General features: G+C 42.6%; 2 protein-coding genes across 6 annotated transcripts in view; both read right to left on the bottom strand.

The window, feature by feature from the left end:
* Positions 1-19,213, bottom strand: part of Slc5a3 (solute carrier family 5 member 3) — a 30,177-nt gene extending 10,964 nt beyond the window's left edge. Inside the window, exons 1-3 of one of the 4 annotated variants that reach the window (XM_076943162.1) lie at positions 18,644-19,057; positions 18,423-18,530; positions 18,265-18,315 (exon numbers count right to left, since the gene is read on the bottom strand). The gene's annotated coding sequence lies outside the window, so the exon portion shown is untranslated. The other 3 variants (XM_076943164.1, XM_034515033.2, XM_076943163.1) reach the window with 3 other exon arrangements.
* The window catches only part of Mrps6 (mitochondrial ribosomal protein S6), a 54,744-nt gene extending 35,530 nt beyond the window's left edge, over positions 1-19,214 (bottom strand). The window contains exon 1 of one of the 2 annotated variants that reach the window (XM_034515035.2): positions 19,069-19,214. Coding sequence is in view for 1 of the 2 variants with exons in the window: in XM_034515036.2 (XP_034370927.1) it covers positions 19,069-19,113 (45 nt within the window). In the remaining variant the exon portion in view is untranslated. The remainder of the gene's footprint in view (positions 1-19,068) is intronic. The other variant, XM_034515036.2, reaches the window with a different exon arrangement.
* Between the last annotated feature and the right edge of the window lie 602 nt (positions 19,215-19,816).

Here is a 19,816-nt window from a genome sequence, read left to right as displayed (position 1 = left end):
TAGAGACAGCAACCATCGTTTTGAGCTAAAAACTAAAGACTTATCGAATTCCATCTGCTAACCATGTGAATCATTCTTTCTTGTCGCATTATAGCAGTCTCAGCTCAGAACAGGAATGGAAATCTTAAAGCACCCTAAGGGAGCACGGGGACACTGAATTTTCCCAACAAATCAAACACAGAATTTCAAATATTATAAATCCTTGCAGTACTGGGGGAAGGGGACTAACATTATGGTTACCTAGAGTCCTGGATGCAGGTACATTTACTAGGTGGTAGCATCTCTCTAAGAAGTTAAATGTTCCTACAGTCGATATATAGTCGTCATAAGGAAACCTACAATTATGAACAGCTACTGAGAAACAAGATACCCTACACAAAAGAGCTACAACACACAACTTCCCACGCCGCACACTGCCCTCATGACACTTTTCTGCTAGGGAGCTGCTGGAAGGAATAGAGAGAAAACTTTAGAAGTAACAACATCTTTCCTTTCCTTCTTCCCCTTTTCAGGTAATAATTCCAAAACAAAACCTAAGAAGAAAAAAGCATTGCACTCAAAGTGATCTTAAAGAATATTTTCAATACTGTGATGTGTCTAATTCTTTCTTCTTGAATGAAAAGCAAAGGGAGAGGATGTTCTAGAAGAATGAATAATTTGTTATTCTTCTTCCAAACCCGAACAAAACAGTTGTCAACCATTAAATCATCTTCAATTAAATCCATCTGACATTTTCAGTTCTGGATTAAGATGATCACTCTGTAAAACACACATTTAAATGTAACTACAATCAAATTATAAAGCTGATGGTTCTCCAATTAGTAAAGAAACAAATCCGAAATCTTCAGTTAATTATAAAAACAGCTGACAGATCATCAAGAATACTGTTATTATTCAAAGTAATATTGCCACATGTTAAGATCTAAGTGACTGTGCTTATTACTGAAGAAACTTCAAAATAAACAGTTTCCCATGCTTGAAAATAAACCATTGTTTCTATAAATCTAGGTATTTTGTTTTTAAAAATTAACAGTAAACTTAGGAGCCATAAATAAAATAAGGCCATCTTTTCTCAAAACAGCTTGAAATAGTACTGTTAAAAACTTTACACTAAATAAATAAAATAACCAATAAAAAACAAAAACAAGAAACTTGAGCACACTCTCACCATGAAGAAGAGAGTCATTTCCTAAAGACCAGAGACCTACACACTCGTCAGGTCTAATCCACACCCCTCCTTAATAAAGAACGGCACTCTGTCATCTCAGCACCCTTTTACATAGCACACAATAATTACACACCTACATTAAAAAAAAAACCAAACCCTGAAAATAAAAAAAAAAAAAAAATCCACATTAAAAGCCTGCCTCCTTGAAAGTCATGTTAGTGATATAGACTGCCAAAAGCAAAAGCCAAAAGCAAAAAAACAAAACAAAACATCAACTTAAGTATAAATTTGTATCATTACTTCATACTTGCCAAATCCTGAAGATATTTTATAACTACTTTCTTAACTCTCCAAATCTTTCAGATTTAACAAAAATAAATCAAAACAAACAAAAAAACCTTCCAAATTATTTAGGAAGAACTCTCCAAAAGTTTAGTAAGCTCTAAGATGACTAAGAAACCTTCTTATTTAGAAAATCTTAATAGCTTTAAATGTTTCAATATAAAGAGCCATCCTCAGTCACAGTGGAGGTCAGTCACGAGACCTGCCTTTAGTTGAGATACCCTTTGATTCAAGGACCAATGTACCCTTGTCACCTGTCCACGTTCCAAGGTAAACCCTTGCTGGTTCTAAGGACCTTCACATAAAGCTCTTCTTGGTAAAAGCTTAGCATGGGGGTTGGAGAGATGGCTCAGCGGTTAAGAGCACCATCTGCTCTTCTAGAGGTCCTAAGTTCAATTCCCAGCAACCATATGGTGGCTCACAATAATCTGTAATGGGATCTGATGCCCTCTCCTGGTGTGTCTGAAGACAGCCTGTGTGTGTGTGTGTGTGTGTGTGTGTGTGTGTAATAAATCTTAAAAAAATGGGAGTTTAGAATTTACAAGAGGAAGAAGTAGTAGTAGTAGTTGTTGTTGTTCAGCATGTTTTCCAAAGGCTGAGAAATTTGGAGAGAGGAGAGGATCTGTTTCTGACCACTGCTGACGTAGCAGCTTATGTGTTCAGAGACTGAGTACTCAAAAGCAAAGGAGACATTTCCTGTTTCTATCACTAGAAATCAGTGCTAGGACCATCACTTTCTGTCAATCACTCATGGCACCAGCTAAGTCACATCCTGTTTTCTGTACAATGTTCCACCTGGCTGGAATTCCCACACAAGGTCTGAGTCCGAATTTCCTTAGATCTGCCATCACAGAAAATAGAGCAGCCAAATTTAAGCTCAGACCTGTCACAGGGACACACCTGTAATCCCAGCACTAAGGATGCTGAGGCAAAGGACTGCTTCAGTCCCAGGCCTGCCTGGGCTACTGTGAGACTATCTCAAAAAAGGAGAAAGTGTTAGACTCTGTCTTCTTTCTTTGGGTCCTTCCAAAGCCACTGCTGACAGCAACTTCTCACTGGACACTGTAATAGCCTGTAGGTATGTTTTTAGAGTTTTCTAACTTAAAGTACATACAGGGATTAATACTTCCTAAAGATTTCAAAATAGAAAATTGTAACCAAAACAGGTCAGTTCAGATTGTACAAAAATGCATGTACTACAGTACAATGGTGGTGCACATCAAGTGCCAGTCACCAACAGGTATTATCAAAGCCCTGAATTTCAGCCTCTCAAGACTATTTCACATTTCTTTAAGTGGGGCGTGGGATCCTAAATAAAATATATTGTAAGTTTTGTATATTTTTTATGTTTAAGAAGAGAACAACTCTTCAACAAAAGCACAATGAGCAAGAGAGGTCCAGAGTTCCTTTATTTAGGAAGAATACACATGGAAACACTTCCATCTGACATGCAACATTTTAAACTGTGTTTTGTCTTCATAAGTCTTCTTATACAATTAATAGTTTTCTTTGATATAACTCTTGTTTTTAAAGAAAAACATTTCCAGAACAGAAATATTTGGAGTATACAAACATCGTCTTCCATAATAAGCAGACTCATGCTAATTTCAAACACAAACATGTTTTGAAATAGCAGGACTTTCCCTACTTAAAATCATGGGTAATACATTACTTATAATTTCACACTAAGTCAGATTTGTTGGTCATGCATTTAAATGAACTAAATGCACAGACAGAAGAGAAATGCACATGGTGCAGTGTTTGACCAACAAGAAAGAAAAGGTAAATCAACTATGAACTCCTTTAGGTGTTAAAAACACAATTATGAAAATAGAGCTAGTTAAACACTAAATCTTATTTCTACTAAGATGACTATTTTTTATACACCAAACCAGAAAATTATTTGTAACAATCTATAAAACCCAGAATGCATATATCTAAAAAGAAAAGCCACATATCATAAAAATCAAACAGGCAACAAGGAAAATAGTCGCTGAGCTCAGTTTGCAATTTAAAGATATATGTGAACTAACAAAGCATCAAGTAGTGATTCTCAACCTGGTAGCAACCCCTTCAGGGCATGGGGTCCACCATCTTTTTATGGTGTCATATAAGACCATCCTGCATATCAGATATCTGTATTATGTTTTGTAATAGTAGCAAAATCACAGTTATGAAGTAGCATCAAAACAGTTTTATGGTTGGGGTCATCAAAACATGAGGAATTGTACTAAGGGTCACAACATTAGGAAGGCTGAGAACTGCTGACATAGACCATGTTGACCCTAAAAGTGACCAACTGACTGTCCTTAGCTTTAGGGTAACCTACACAGGGCCCCAGCACTGTCAGTGGTAGACCTAGCAAGTCAAGACCGTGTAGTAACAAAAATGAAAAATACTCAGCAACTGGTAATTTACGGGTCACAAAAGAGACCTCTGGAAGTCTCCTGTGATCACCTCAGTGTCCCAAGAGCACACCTGAGGTTTCCTTTGTCTCCACCACAAAGCCACAGACAACACAGGTTAACACCAGATTACATGATCCAGTAAAGCAGTAGGTAAGAGCTATCTGGACAGAGGTGCAGGTCCTTTATTACAGCAGGAATTAGTGACTCTCTCAAGAGCAGGACTTGAAGATCTGTCACTTCTTAATTACAATATATCTCTGTGAATGTCAAGTGTGATATGCAGCCATTGCCTATATCATAGGGGCATAACTAACAAGGAAAGAAGTTCTTAATACTGCCCCCCAACAATAGGGTGGTGGCTTGGCTCAATTCACTCTCTCTAGTCTGAACAGACTGGGAATGATGACTCCACCCTTTCAGATTTACCTGTTGACTGTGCAAGAGGTTTTAGGGCCTTCACAAATGTTCTTTACACACAGAACAAGTGGATAAAATTAGACAATGTATTCAGAGTGTCCAACTGACTTACAAATGCCTTAAAGAGTTTCCCTATCACGCCACCAACTTACATCATTCATTTGAGGAAACACCAAAACTTATCTTAGACTTCATCTTAGACTTAGAAGTCATCTTAGACTTCTCACACACATTTTCACTTTATGTCACCTTGAGTCAAAGTCCAGTAATGAAAATTCTCTGAGTGGAATAATTAATGATTGTTTGATGCAAAGTATTAAGTACCCACATGGCTGTCTTCTAATTTTACTTTTAAAGAGACAGAATGCAGATATAATACAGTTTACCAGAGACACTTAAAAGCAAAACCGAGCTTCTTAATACAATTGACATAGACTGCAGCTAATCATGAGTACAGTTAAAGACAATGCTATATTAAAACTGAAATTTTAAAACCCTCATGATCATCATAATGACAGTTATTGCGATCATTTTATACATGAAAAAAAAACCAAGAGTTAACTTGACCCAGAATCTAGTTGTGTGTAAGGTAGAATTTGTATCACATCAGTGTCTATATTGCTTCTGCCCCTAACTACAATGCAATATTTACTGCCTTCTGTACTGACAGGCAAAAATACACTAATGATAGATTTCTTTTAAAAAAAAAGAAAAAAAAGAAAAGAAAAGAAAAGAAAAAAAAAAAGAACACCTCTACACAGCATACATGTTTAAAAATTTGTTTGCAAGCTAGGCATGATAGCACATCCCTGTAATCCTGGGAAGGCTGAAGCAGAAGGATCACAAGTTTGAGGCCAGCCCAGGCTGCCTAAAGACCAGGTCAAAAGAAACAATTTTGAGCAGCAGGAACATCCTCATGGTAGACACACAGTGAATATGAACAGAGCATTGCAAAGGGCACATGTAACAAGACCCAACTCAAGTATTTAAGTGCCGTCATATGCACATGGAGAAAATGACATTAAAAACAGAAAAATTGAGGTACATGTAGTTCAGTGTCAGAGTGTTGCCTAACACGTACAAGAACCTGTGTGATCCCACACTCAAGACCAGCCCTACTCACCACTTCAGTATCTGTCTCCTGTCCACCTCAAGCCCTCCAGCCTGCCTTCCTTCCACATCACCAGCCAATATGCACCACATGACTGCAACTTGACACACTGCCCTAGGCAAGCCCTCCGGTGTCTTTTACACTTTTACAGTTTTTTCTTTCTTTCTTTCTTTTTTTTTTTTTTTTTTTTTTTGTTTTGTTTTTTGTTTGTTTGGTTTTCGAGACAGGGTTTCTCTGTGTAGCCCTGGCTGTCCTGTAACTCACTCTGTAGACCAGGCGGGCCTCGAACTCAGAAATCTGCCTGCCTCTGCCTCCCAAGTGCTGGGATTAAAGGCGTGCGCCACCACCGCCCAGCCATTTTTATACAGTTTTCATTCACAAGTACTGCACTGAGACTGCTGAAGTTCAGATCTCCTGCACAATCACCAACCCTGCACAGCTCCTTAAGCAGTCTGAGATGGCAGATTTAAGAGGTCTAGAAGGAACAGCACACTTCCTTCCCTCAATTTCAAGCAGCTACATACAAATAAGTGCATGTAAAATGGCGGGCCAGTCGTTTCTTGAGCTAACAATATATCTGGGGTGCCGCCTGCTCCCCCCCAGCACTCCCCTTTACTGTCCTAACTCTACTTTGGAACATGTTTCACATTTACTGCGCTCTGTGTTGCTTTCTATTTGTCTCCTCTCAGATCATTGCTCCCACACGCTCTGAAGAAAGGCAAGCAGCAATTCCCTGAGCTCAAGCCATACAAATACAAGCCCAAGCTTCCTGCTGCTGCTAACTTACTAGAACTTTTACCTTCTCCACCTCTCCGACAGATCTGAGTTGCTTCATTGACTATAATAATCATTAGTGTTGGGTATTTACTCCTGAACCTCCCACACACTAGGCAAACACTCACCAAGTTACAGCCCAGATGAAAAGGTTCCTGTACTAGCACTGACCAAACACCAAGCAGTACTGTTACATACAGTACATGGAGAAACTCCTCCAATCCTCACAAAAACTCAAGGAATAGATGCAATTATCCCCAATTTATAGATAAGAAAACTGAGATGATGGGGATACACATCAGTGGTACAGCACTTGCTTAGCATGTACAGGGCCCTGGGTTTGATCCCCAGTAAGACTAAAAACAAGCAAGAACCGAGGAATGTCAAGGATCACTGAAGTATAGGAACACCCTCTCTATGGGTACAAAATTGCATCCTTTTGTAGTATTCTTCAGGAAAACACACACAGAGACGAGTAGAAATGAATACATATCAAGAAAAAACCAACTAGTTGATGCAAGAAAGGAAAAACAACATTCACAACCCACCCTGCCCTGCACAGCAATGCACCTGCAGTAATGGCACCCATGCTAAACCCTCAGAACACACTCTGGTGGTGAACTTTAAAGTGGATGACGTGTGCGCTCGCTGGTAAGTCAGTCTTGTAATGAATGCTGCACGAGCATCACCCCACAGTACTCCACAATGTACAGACTCAAGTACTCAAATTCCTACTCACTACCTTCCAGACTATCTGGACCTAAACTCAAAACTACTGTGCACAGACAGTGGATCATTGTTATTAACAGCATGTGAGACTAATAAGAAAGTATAACCTGGGAAACTTGTTCAAATTCCGACTGGAGTAAAGGAAGGAAAGAGACACCACCAGATGTTCCGGGGCTGTTTGTAAAGGGTTACACAGTAAAACTCTCCTGGTTACAGACGTGGTGTGCTCTCTTTGCCTTTGCTTTTAAACTAAAGTCTCCAACAATAACTGATTCAAATACGAAAGTCAGTAGATAACCGCTGAACAACAAAATGTCCAGTTTCAAGTTTATTATTCATATGTCACTTGTTATAAAAGGAAAGGAGGTACCATTTACCATGTACCTGTCTAATGTGTGTCACCAAAACCAGGTAACTGCTTAAAATCCACAACACAGTGCTCTGACATCCCTGTGCACAGTCCTACTAAGGTGTCTAATCTGCCTCTAACTACAAGGAAGAACTACAGAAAACCCTAAGTGATGTGTGGAGTCTGCAAAGCGCCAATGGCATTCTTGAAAAGGTTGTAGAATTGCCCAAGGAATCTAAATAACACCTAAAAGTATGATCCTTGATTTACTGCTAGACTATTTTAAAACTAAAATTAAATAAACTTCGGTGTAAACTGAATGTTATGTCAATTTCTAATGCAATGCCGTACTGCACTTGAGAAGCTCTCACTCCTAACTGGTATCAAGATGTACATCACTCAGATCTTAAATTAAAAACAGAGACGTAAGATGTCTAACAACGTGTGATGAAAACTATAAGTAGATTATCAAATGGACTGTTCTTGTGACAGTTTAAATGTTAAGCGGTTCCAATGGGCACCCTCTTCAGAACATGATTGGCTGCCTGAGACTATCTGCCCTGGGTACTAGATAGGTTAGGTCGGGCCCATTTACTACCAAGCTCAGCTGAGGCTCATTACACAGGCGCTCAAGCACAGGGTGCTTTCTCACAGCAAACAATCGGGTGTTCTTCCAGGAGCATTATTAAAGTGTGATAACAAAAAATATAAGCATTAAAGAAAGTATAAAATATACTTCAAAACAAGGTGACAGAAGTAGATGCACCATAAGACTAAAGTGTTGGTGGGTCTGTTAGAGCTGAGTGATGACACTTATGTATGCCTAAGCCTTCTCACACCCATAAAGTATGGGACTACGCACCCCAAGGCAACATTAGACGGCTATCAAATTAAACAACTGTGGAGATGCTGAGGGTGCAGCTCACTGAGAAGCGTGCAAGAAGCCCCAGGTTCAATCCCCAGGACAGTATAAACCAGATATAGTGGAACAGGCTACACTTGGGATGTGGACTCAGAAGAGAAAGAAGGTCAAGGTTTTCTTGGCTACAAGTTTAGAAACGGCTGAAGTAACATGAGAGCCAAGGTGAATGGGGAAAAGGCACTAAATAATTCTGTGCTGTCAACTCTTTCAAGCCAGGTTTGTGTTAAGAAGTGACAGCAGGAGCTTCGACCATCTGAACTGAGAACGTAGTAACACAACTCCATCAAGGCCTCCTCATGCTCCAGTTACCCACCGGCCTCATCCACTAAGTCTCCATCTTACCTGAGCACCCTAACTACAGTGGAACTTAGGCATTCTGACCCTCTTTTCCATTCATGTTTCTTTATACACACACTTGGTAGTGTGTCTCCTGCTAGAACCTGAACCTTGAACACCATGAACACTGAGACTGTTTATTAACCAGAGCATTCCTGAAATACAAGGTAGCGCTGGCACCTATTGGTACCCAACAGATGTAAACTGCATTCTTCAACACAAAAGCACTTTGACTAAACTACAGTATTATTAGATGTAACCAATAAAGGTATGGCTCCCACTCAGACTGCCAGAGTCCAGGCCTGGTTGAGCTGTGTTGCTGAACAATCCCTCTTCTTCCTCCTCCTTCGTAATGTAAATCACACTAATCTTCAAGATACTGAAGAATCCAAAGTGAAAGAAAAGCACATACCTCAAAAGCACATTCACACACAGCCTCTACTTCAGTCATCACTGTGGCGAGGCAGTACTACAACGTGGGCATCTAACCCTCTCTAAGGCTGACAACCATATGGCTTAAAGCAGTAAAACTCAACCAGGTCAACTTACATTGAGCTCACCTTCACAGGAATATAGGTGTGCGTGTGAATGTGTGTGCGCAACCTACTTGGTTTCTGTTTTATGTTTCTAGAAAACCTGTTCCTAGAACAGTTAACTACATGGCTTCCCTTTTCCCATGAGATGAGACAGACACTGTAACCACAGCATCTTCGTGATAAACCAGTCTCTAACTCTCCTAAGAAGCCCACTGCGTCCTATGAAAGCCAGTTTAGCTGTGTCCTAACTTCACCTAAGGAAAAGAGAAAAAAAAATTTTTTTTTAAGAAGCAAAACTAAGAGCAGAAACAGAGTAATTTAACAGTATTCCGAATAAACCAGCACAAGTTTGCTGCTGCAAAGGATGAATGCAGGAGGTTCCTCTTCTATTCCAGGTAAGCAAGAAAAGGGTCTAGAAATCCAGACAAAGTTTCAGAACCACTTTCCTTTGGATATCAGAAGACCAGATCTTGGAAACTTTAGAAGTAACTTCCAGTGATTTCATCCTAGTCAGGTAAAATATTTAACAACAACAACAAAATGGTATTAGGAGAAAATCTCAAGTTTCTTCACTCTTTTTCTCATATAAACTGAATTTGGGGAAAAACAAAAACAAACAAACAAACAAACTTACTTGGTCCACACATGAAAGTGGCATTCTTGTGAGACCAGGAGAACTCCAAGTCCTCAGGCTTGGGCTGTCCCTGTCAGAACTTTGATGACTTACGTTTCGAGATCACAAACTCCATACAGGTGCTCTCTTGAGACAGCTAACAAATCAGCAAGCAAGCAGCGCACCAACAGAAGAAACACAATCAAAACAGCCTAGACTGGATCATTGACTTCACAAGGTCGAGCAATTTAAAAGGCAGATGGAGGAGCAAAAGCAGGGCTATGCTAGGAAACACTGCCAGGCAGACAGCCTAAGCTCAAGGTGAACTTTTAACTCACCTACTGAGACTCACCTGAAAACTGAACCAAAACCAGTCCCCACTGGATGTTTTGTTCTATAATGCACTTATTGGAGACATTATCCATTTCTGTACTTTTCTAAAGGAAACAAGACCTGCACATTCCTGGTGGGGACCTCTTCCTAGCCACTGAGCATCCACAGAACCACACTCTGGGCTACATACACAGCAATCTGGCTCCTGCTGCTGCACCTGATAAAATGAAAGAATTTAATGGCCAGATGTCAAGGAGAACATTTTCCAAAAGTGAAATCTAAACAAAGCCAAAACAGACTCCTGTTGATTACGGGAGGAGGGCCGGGAGGAGGGCCGGGAGGAGGGCTGCTGAGGACCAGGCTCTGGAGCCCGAGGTGCTTGGTTGTTCATGCTTTCACTTCCAGTTTTCCTTAAGTTCTTACCTAAGCACCAATCTCTTAGGTATTCAAAAACTGATTAAAGACTCCCGTAACAGGGACACTGTAGTCACAGAAGAAATGATTAGGGCAAAGGAGAGCCAAACAAGTCAGCTGAGACAGCTGAAAGGTGTGTTCACAAGAGCCTGGATCTGAGGGTTCAAATCAGCTGAAACAGCTGAAAGGTGTGTTCACAAAAACCTGGATCTGAGGGTTCAAATCAGCTGAAACACAGCTGAAAGGTGTGTTCACAAGAACCTGGATCTGAGGTTTCAAATTTGCAATTTGATGTCAGGTATCTGGAGTAGGAGTAAAGAAGGGAGAAAGACAAAAAGAAAAGATTAGTTGAGGTACTAACATGGTCCCTACTCTACAGAAACAGAGCCTAATCACAAATAAATAGTCTCCAGTCATGAGTAAGAAAGCAGCTCACTGTTTTTCCTAATGCTATCCATATATTGTGAGGATCACTGGTTACCAAGTTCCATCTTCCTAAGTTACCCTGGCCAAAAATGTCATTTTCCAGACAAGCATCACTGCCTGGAAGCACTGTTTCTAACCCCTAAGAAATTAATAAGATGGGTACAAATCAAGCAAACCTGATGAGCAGGGCATGGTGGCTTACCCCTGTAAAACCAGGACTCAGGTGGCCGAGGCAGGAGGAATGACATGAATTAGAGACCAGCCTGGGTTATGTACTGAGTACTAAGCCAATCTGGTTAACACAGTAGAAACTCTACCTGGACAGGGAGGTAAAAAGAAAAAGGAGAAACAAAAAGTAAAGCTAAGTGTGCTTAAAATAATCCAACAATTCAGAAAGTGTAAACTGTAGATGCTGTTCCTCATAGACCCACTGTCAGGCTCTACTTAGTCATGTGCACCTCGAAAGCCTCTCCGACACACTTTAGCCTAAGTGGCCTCACACAATCCAACAATCTGAAACTGGAAAATGCCAGGGGATTTTGGGTTGGCTTTTTTATTGTTATTTTTTTATGAACTGGACATGTTTTGTGTTTACTGAGTAGGTAATTAGTCCATTTTAAACCAATGACAAATAAACATGGTGGACTTCTATATGAATGCCCAAAGAGATTTGGAACAGCCACTTAAATCCAATTTGCTAACTCGGAAGTTACAAAATGAGAGCTCTAGCTGATCTAGACACACCCCATTTGGCCCGTGGTGCCAACACTTTGAAAACCGGATTTCCTATAAAACCACGAGGAAGCAAGAGAGCAAATGGGTGGTGAGCCCAGGTCACAAGTGCAGTGATCACTTAAGTGATCTGCACCAACCAGAGCAACCACGCTGAGCAAGAACGGTCTCAGGGTTGGATGTTGACACAGTAAGCATATTAAGTTTACCTTTGAAGTATCAACAGTAAAGATCAATGGAAACAAGGTACTGCATCCCGAAGCTATTCTGGAGGCACACTGTATACCCTACTTCCCCTTCTTCCAATAAGGATCATCCTCATTCAGAAATGAGGGTCTAAAATGCTTAAAATCCTAGAAGTGCAAACTCTAAAACAAGTGCTATATCAGCCTCTAAAGAACCTTCCAGATCACTCCACTGCCAGTTCGTACTGATTCTACCATAAGCTGATTTCTTTATTTGGAATTGTATGTTTGTTTGCTCATTTAAAAAACAGAATCGAAGCACATACTGAAGCAGGTCTCTTTATACCCAGTCACCAAGTCTGATCACAAACCATCCCTACATACCTTAAATGTTCTAACACAGAAACTGTGTATTTATTGGTCAGCTTTAACACGAGACCAAGCCCTTGGAAAATGGAGACGATGACAGTCTCTGTTCAAGCTGTACCAGCCATATCTACAAATGCAGCATCTACAATTCCCAGCCAGTTTCCTGACCATTTAAAGCTTCTATAAAGCAATCCACACAGTACACAGACTCCGAGCCCACTGTCTCTCTTCCTCCTGAGTTCAGATACTTGAGTACTTCTATCCTATAGGCACCATTTTAACCACTCACCCTGTACCAACTCATCCCAAAGACTCCAACTTGGTTTTCTGAATAAAGTTTGCATTTATTTTAGTCTGTTTATATGATAGGCAAAGTACTATAAAAAGAAGCCTTTTCTACCACAAAATCATCTTGGAAATCAGTAGAACTTTTAGGCATCGTACAACACACAGTCCCAGGAAAGCTCACTGACTTGATAAGGCACAGAGGATCACCATGCTATATCCTATCAAAAACTACAGAGATAGGAGTAATCCTCACAGGCAGCTAGTGAACACCTATTATGCAGAGAACAGGAAAAGACAAAACTGAAACACAACTGACCCTAAAGAACTACAATCTAACACAGCAGGTAAGACATATTCACCAATTAGTTATTAGTACAAAGCAGAAAGTACCCCATGGGGATGATAAAGTACAGTGCACATAGTGGGAATACCCATGTCTACATTATTAACAGTTCAGGCCCTTGATACCTGTTTAAGGTAACAAGTAAACTGAGATGAACTTAAAAGTTTTCATGGAAGTAGTACGGTAATGTGGAAAGGGAGAGGTTCCACATAGAGAAGCAATGTAATACATGCAATGAAGAAAATAAAAGGGAATAGTAGACACAGAGGTGCACAGTTTTGTTATTCAATATGTTGAGTGAAGAACACAGGAAATCACAGGAAAAGTGATGGTGTTAGAAAAGAATTGGTTGGAATTGTACTAGAGGCCACCATGATGCCACATTTCACTATCTTCTGTAAAGAGTATACCTAGCCCAGGAAATGTTCACACTACTAACTAGTATGAACTATCAGACACCCAATGCCACACAATACTGTTTCCTTATAAAAACTCATCTCAGATTCATTAAGATATTTCAAGAACAACTGACTTTGCACTCCAATAAATTATGAGTACTAACTATTCTCACTGAATAGTTCCTCTCAGCATCAGAAGAAACCACTAAAACCTGTAAGAATGTAAGAATGCTCACCTAAGGCAGAAAACATACATGCCTGACACCTCAGGAACACAGAGTGTCAGTCTGAGGCAACAGAAAACACAAGTCACAAAGTACTAACATGTGGTTCTGGGAACCACAATCCAGGAAGTTTTGAACTATACTGAGCTGGCAGTGCCAAGGTGATAACAAAGCGCCTACAACAAGCACAGGGAAAAGCTAGTCTGGGGCCTGATTCACAAAGCAAACATCACCTCTGTGTCAGATGTGAACTACTGCAAGAGAGGGAAGGATCACAGTAGGAAAGTCAGAAAACAGCACAAGTCATGAAAAGTGACGAGAAATGTTGAACCTGGGCAGTGTCTATCCTGTAAACAACTACTAGATGATAAACCAAACAGGGTCATACTTCAGTACAACCTCACTTTTCTCATTTCCACAGAGCCATAAAATATAGCTCATTTTTCTCAACTATTAAATGTAAAACTGTTTCTTAGAACTTGGTGGAGAAAAGGTGAGTGGCAGGTGAGCCAGTGGCAGGTGAGCCAGTGGCAGGTGAACCAGTGTGCAGACTCTACTATAGAGCAGTAGAAGAATAAGAGGGACCAATTGATTGCCCAGCAGTTTTTCTTTTATGCAAATTAATGACCTATCATGAATTTATTTAATTCCTTAAATTTGATTTCCCTAAACAATGATAATTACATGTTTTGCAACAAATCTGATGGTTTAACAAAATGGCCTTCTTAAATAAAATATTAAAAAGTGATACCCCTTGGCTGGAGAGATGGCTCAGTGGTAAAAGCACTGACTGCTCTTCTAGAAGTCCTGAGTTCAATTCCCAGCAACCACATGGTGGCTCACAACCATCTGTAATGGGATCTGGTGCCCTCTGCTGGTGTGTCTGAAGACAGCAACAGTATACTCACATACATTAAATACATATTTTTAAAAGAAAATACCCTTTTCTTTTGAATATATAAACTCATGAGATTATAAACAAATTCTAGTACAAAGCCAGTGACTAAGCCAACTAGAAAGTCCTATCATTCAATCAGCCACCACTGATTTTAACACATATGCATAACCAGACATAAGTTTTCCTCTCTCCTCTTCCTTGCACTTACATATTCAGCCAGACTTCTGTATCCCAAAGTTCACCTACTGAATGACAAGCAATAGCACTGCATTAACAGTATTACTTTACAGATCATCTCTCAGTGCTTTTCACTCTTTTAAGGTGATTTTACACTGAAAAGATCTAGCAGAAATCTCCATATAAGTATGCCTAGGCTTGCACTCTACAGTGGACATTGGTAATGCGTGCATGCGTGCAGCTGGGGTAGAGTGGGACCTCTAACAGCAGTGTCAGGTCTACAAACTGTATCTGACAGGAAGGACTCCTTACCCCCATGCCATTCCTTATTCTTTAGCTGCAGCTCAGGGGCAGGCACAGGACTCCTATCACCTTCTGCTGCAGTGAGCTGTAGCCCAAGAGAACTTTAATGCTAAATCAAAGTACAAAACTGTTCACTACTGGAGAGTTAGAACAAAGCTTTAGGTTTTAATGAGCCAGCTATGTCCTTTTCTCTCTCCTGGAGCATTCCTGCCACTCTTTGTAAACAGGTTCTTACGTATTCCAGGCAGGAATGACAGACAATCACTATACAGGCAAGGATGACACTAGTCCTGATCCCCCTGGCTCCACTACCAACAGCTCTTTTAAGTGTGTAGCTTCAAGCACAGCACAAAGAGTGATCATCAAAGATAGAAGCTAAGCTCTAACGGTAAAGCCCAAAAGGCCAAGAAAACGACTGAGATAATCACCTGACAACTGGACACTTCCACTTGAACCTCTGCACCAACCACAGAAATCGCACCATGTCCCGCTTATCAACAGTGGTGAAGCCAGCCCTATCTGGGAGTTTATGAGAAGCTATCATTTCTAGTATTACTTCCAGAATATCCTAAGTTGAACACAATTCTAGAACATCACAAAAAACTAGCCAGGCTGTGTTATCAAAGAGGCTGGGGTGAAAGAGACGATATGAAACTCTTCAGCTGCTAAGCTTAGAAAGCTCACTGCCTTCTGCATCTTACAGCTATCAATGCAGTCTTCTGTATCTAGCTCCACAGTATGCCATAAAACTCTTAACCTGTAAACTATTTAGTGAGCTACTGTAAACTGTAATCTGCTTTTTACTAAAATTAAAAATGGAGAGTTAGAACAAAGCTTTAGGTTTTAATGAGCCAGCTATGTTCTTTTCTCTCTCCTGGAGCATTCCTGCCACTCTTTGTAAACAGGTTCTTATGTATTCTAGGCAGGAATGACAGACAATCACTATACAGGCAAGGATGACACTAGTCCTGATCCCCCTGGCTCCACTACCAAGTGCTGTGACTACAGACATGTACCACCACGCCCTGTGATTCCTAGTTTTAAAAATCTCTATATACAAAGAACATATAAACGCTATCTTATTGTACATTCAGCCATTTAGTAATTAAACTAGTTATTATTTAAACCATTCACACACAACAATTCTTGAGTAATAATGACATGATTTCAAGAAAAGTATTTCCTCATGGCTGTCAGAAATCTATCCCAACAGTGACCAATCATCTGACCAAAAAGGTAAGACCTAACAAAGTACTCTGAACTATGTAACCAAAGAATATTCCAACAGTGACCAATCATCTGACCAAAAAGGTAAGACCTAACAAAGTACTCTGAACTATGTAACCAAAGAATATTTACCTACTGCACAGACTCCTCTATACTCATTTCAAGTATTAAAAAACAAAAACAAAAAACCTATGAAGTCCTTTAGGTCTGGGTGTGGCTTTATCAATCTGAATCCACAACTCTCTTTCACCTATCTGAAAGTAAAAACTGCAAAGTGAGGTCCAATAGCTCTCTCTCTTCCCAGACTCAAGAGAAAGCAACTCAAGTATTCTCAGCCTCACTGGCCCTCGAATCCACCTCAAAGGTCTCCCAAGTAGAGGTGGAGAGCAGACACTCACCATCCCACAGAAAATCCTTGCAAGAAGAAGAGGCTGCTGGTGTTCCCTCCGCAGCTGCGTCCTTCCTGTTTTCTCTCCTGAAGCTATTAGAAGCCCACGTAGGAGGCGTCCAAAGCCAGTGTCCCCAGCTCTTCCATGAAGACACCTAAGTCTGTGTGTCCTAAGCAACTACCTTTCCAATGGCTTATCAGCACCCTCAAAGCCCCAAGTTCACATCTGCTGTGTCACTCTACTGTATTCCAGAAGTGAACCATGTCTTTATCCTGATTTTTATGCTAGAGAATACAAAATTACAACTCTGTAATAGCATTGAAATCCAAGGGCACAACCTTGAAGACTGTGGTCTGCACCTGTAAACGCACAAACCTAGAAATGCATCAAAACAAGTGCTCGTGAGAATCAACTACAACTACAGAGTGACTATTTCTAGAACTTCTTTCCTGACATCTCAGCCTGAGAACTCTCACAGGCAATCTGCTACAAAGGCACTATGCCATGTCAACATATATCTTTAAATTTAAACTCTAAAAGCTCAACTATAGTAACGTCAAGCTTGAGATCAAGGACAGTAAAATAAACTAAGAGTCACAATACGGAAGACAAGCTAAGACTGTTTAGTAGGCATAGGAGAGACAAGAGTACAACACTAGGAGACAGAGTCTCTCAACTCCCTTTTCTTCTTCAAAGCTTGCTTATTCTCAGTTCTGGAACACAAGACGGTTGGAGGAGAGAAGGAAGAGAGAAGACATCACATGAAAGGGTACACTACCAGGTATCCAACATGCGTCTCAATTAGAAAGCCTTCCTGCTACAGAAGCTAGCGGTCTCCGGTTGGAGCTGAAGGTGTGCAAGCCCCTGTGGCGTTTTATATTCAAACAAAGTGCATTTTCATTTATACCCACAAGTATACACCCTGTTAGAATTCCATTTTCTAAAGCTGAAATCGAACAAAATTGTGTGGACTCTGCACATATATCTGTACTTGTTCACAACCTTCTCAAAGTTAGAACTAAAAACTGAGGTCTGTCATTGTATCTAGTTTCTTTGGGTCTGTAAGGATCTCCTCAACACAACTTCCACAGTATGTTTAAGCGCCCCACTTCCCTCTTCCCTCCTCTCTAAGGTGCTCTGAAGCTACCCTCAGGCAAAAATTTTGAACAGGTTACACCGGACTTTTGAATCAGAGTTTTGAGCACATATCCACATAATGGTAAAATACATCTAGCCAATATACTGACAGCCATGCTAAGCAGGAGTCTCTCATTCAGAGGGTCACCGCTACCTCATACCTTGCCTAAGACGAGGTGAAAGGGAATCTTGGTATTTTTTCAGTTTCTAACATCACCTAAAAAGTATAAAGGGAGCAATTTCTACTTAATCAGAAACAGTCCCTTTTTAATCCTTTTGCAACCCTGACCTCTTGTTCCTATTCTTTTAACGCTGTAAAATCCAAAGAGGAAGGAAGGTGGATAAAGTACATTACCAAGAGGTGAGACAACGCATTGTTCTCCCGGAGCCAGGGAGTCAGTAAGCTTGGGGACATAGGCTTCTGAACCATCAGGTGGCTCTGGTGTCCTTTCCAAGCCTACCTTGTACAAGGCGCACCTAACAATCTCCTCCTGCTGCATGATTGGTAGTTAGTTGTTCAACACAGCCAAACCCATGACCCCTGGCTTAAGTTTATTCACACTGAAGCTACTACTGGAAATCGACCCAAAGCCTACAAGCCAGGGCTAAAAGAAAGCCGCTCCCAAAAGCTCAGAAATGGCACAACGGTTACTTCTGTTTTATTTTCAATTGTACCTGCTATGGAAGAAGAGTGCATAAAAAGCACACTACATTACCGAATTCTCTCAGAAGAATGGGGATTTCAGCGATGACGACGGGAGAGGTGCCTGACAGAATGGAGGACGAAGATAGCTGCCTCCGCCGCCGACCCCAGTCCGTGACCGTGACCCGGCTGCTGGTGGTTTATCATCCCTCCAAATCTGAAAGTCCCTACCTCAAGATCAATCAAAAGTTGGGGGAAGGCATGTCTTCGGAAAGCACAAGCAAGGCCACAACTTGGATGAATAAAACTGGGCTAAAGGTACCCGGAGCAGGATTTTCGCTGGAGTCAGAAAAAGAAAGGTCAAAAGATTTTTTTTTTTTTTTAGTGTGATAACGGTGACAAGTACGTGGGGTACACAGCCGGCACTGGAGGGCTTTGAAGGAAGGCTTTACTGATCGCGGACGCTGAGGGCAGGCAATCGGGACGAGCGGCCGGCAGGGACGACGAGCAGCTTCTCGACGCGTGGGCGCAGAGCGGGACCGGCCTGGGTTCTCGCGCGTGTGTCCTCCCGCAGTCCTTCCATCGGACTCCTGAGAGCCGGGGTCCGAGGCCCGCCCCGCCCACTGGCCCGCTGCCTGCTCGGCACACCCCCTCCCGCGACCGCGCACACGCGCGGGCACACACACCCCGCCTCCCGCGCGCACGCGGCCGCGGCGAGCGCCCGACCCACGCGTGCCCCCTTTGCGCCCGCTACCTCCCGCGGACCGACCGCGCGAGGGGAGCCCGGTGTCCGGCAGGCGGGGCACGCGGGGCCGGGAGGCCTAGAGGCGGCAGGGCGCGCCCGCGCGGGAACTCGGTCTGAGGGAAGGTCACTTACCCGCCGCATGGCTTTCAGAATCAAAGCCAACTCGTAGCGGGGCATCGCCCGGGATGACGGCGCCGAGTCCAGGAAAGCCGGGGTCGCGAGGGCGGGGACGCGGGGCGCAGAGGAAGACGAGAAGAGACGAGGCCGGTCAGCTCCCGGGCGGCGAAAGCGCGGTGCGACCCCGCGAGGCCCGGTTTAAAGGCTCAGGCAGCTGCGCAGACGGCTCGCCCCGCCCACCCGGCACCGCCCCGCCCACCCGGCACCGCCCCGCCCCTCTCCCGGAGGGCGCCTGCACTTGCACCTCCACGGGTGCCTGCCTGCCGTCCCCCGGCCGGCCGTGTCTGTGTCCCGTCCCCGAGCCTGCGCAGCGTGGACACGGTCTCGAGCAGCCCGTGGGAGGCCGTATCCTCGCTCGGCGCGCAGCCGCTCCCCGCCGCCTCCGCGCCTACCAACCTTGAGCTCTGGAACCCGGTGGAACTTTCCAGGCCTCCCGCTCCCCCCGCCCCCAACTCCCACTTCCCGGGCGCTAGGCCGGCGTGTGCGCGTGCGCCGCGGTGCGGTGCGGTGCGGTGCGGTCTGGTTGGTGTGTTCCCCTCGCCGGCGTTTCCAGGGAGGAAGGCGGGGTGCTAAGGAGTGAGTGCTGCACCAAGCCGCAAAGAAACAAGCCTGGAACCCAAGGGCTCAGTGGGCATTTGCTGTGTGCGCCCAGGCTGACCCAGAAGCAGGTTAATGCTTCCTCTCTCGCCAATTATTCTTTAAA

This window comes from Arvicanthis niloticus, chromosome 12 (genome assembly GCF_011762505.2).
Source record: "Arvicanthis niloticus isolate mArvNil1 chromosome 12, mArvNil1.pat.X, whole genome shotgun sequence".
In the NCBI taxonomy this organism is placed as follows: Eukaryota; Metazoa; Chordata; class Mammalia; order Rodentia; family Muridae; genus Arvicanthis; species Arvicanthis niloticus.
The sequence above is the reverse complement of the archived record's forward strand: the minus strand, read 5'-3'. Positions and strand labels throughout refer to the sequence as shown.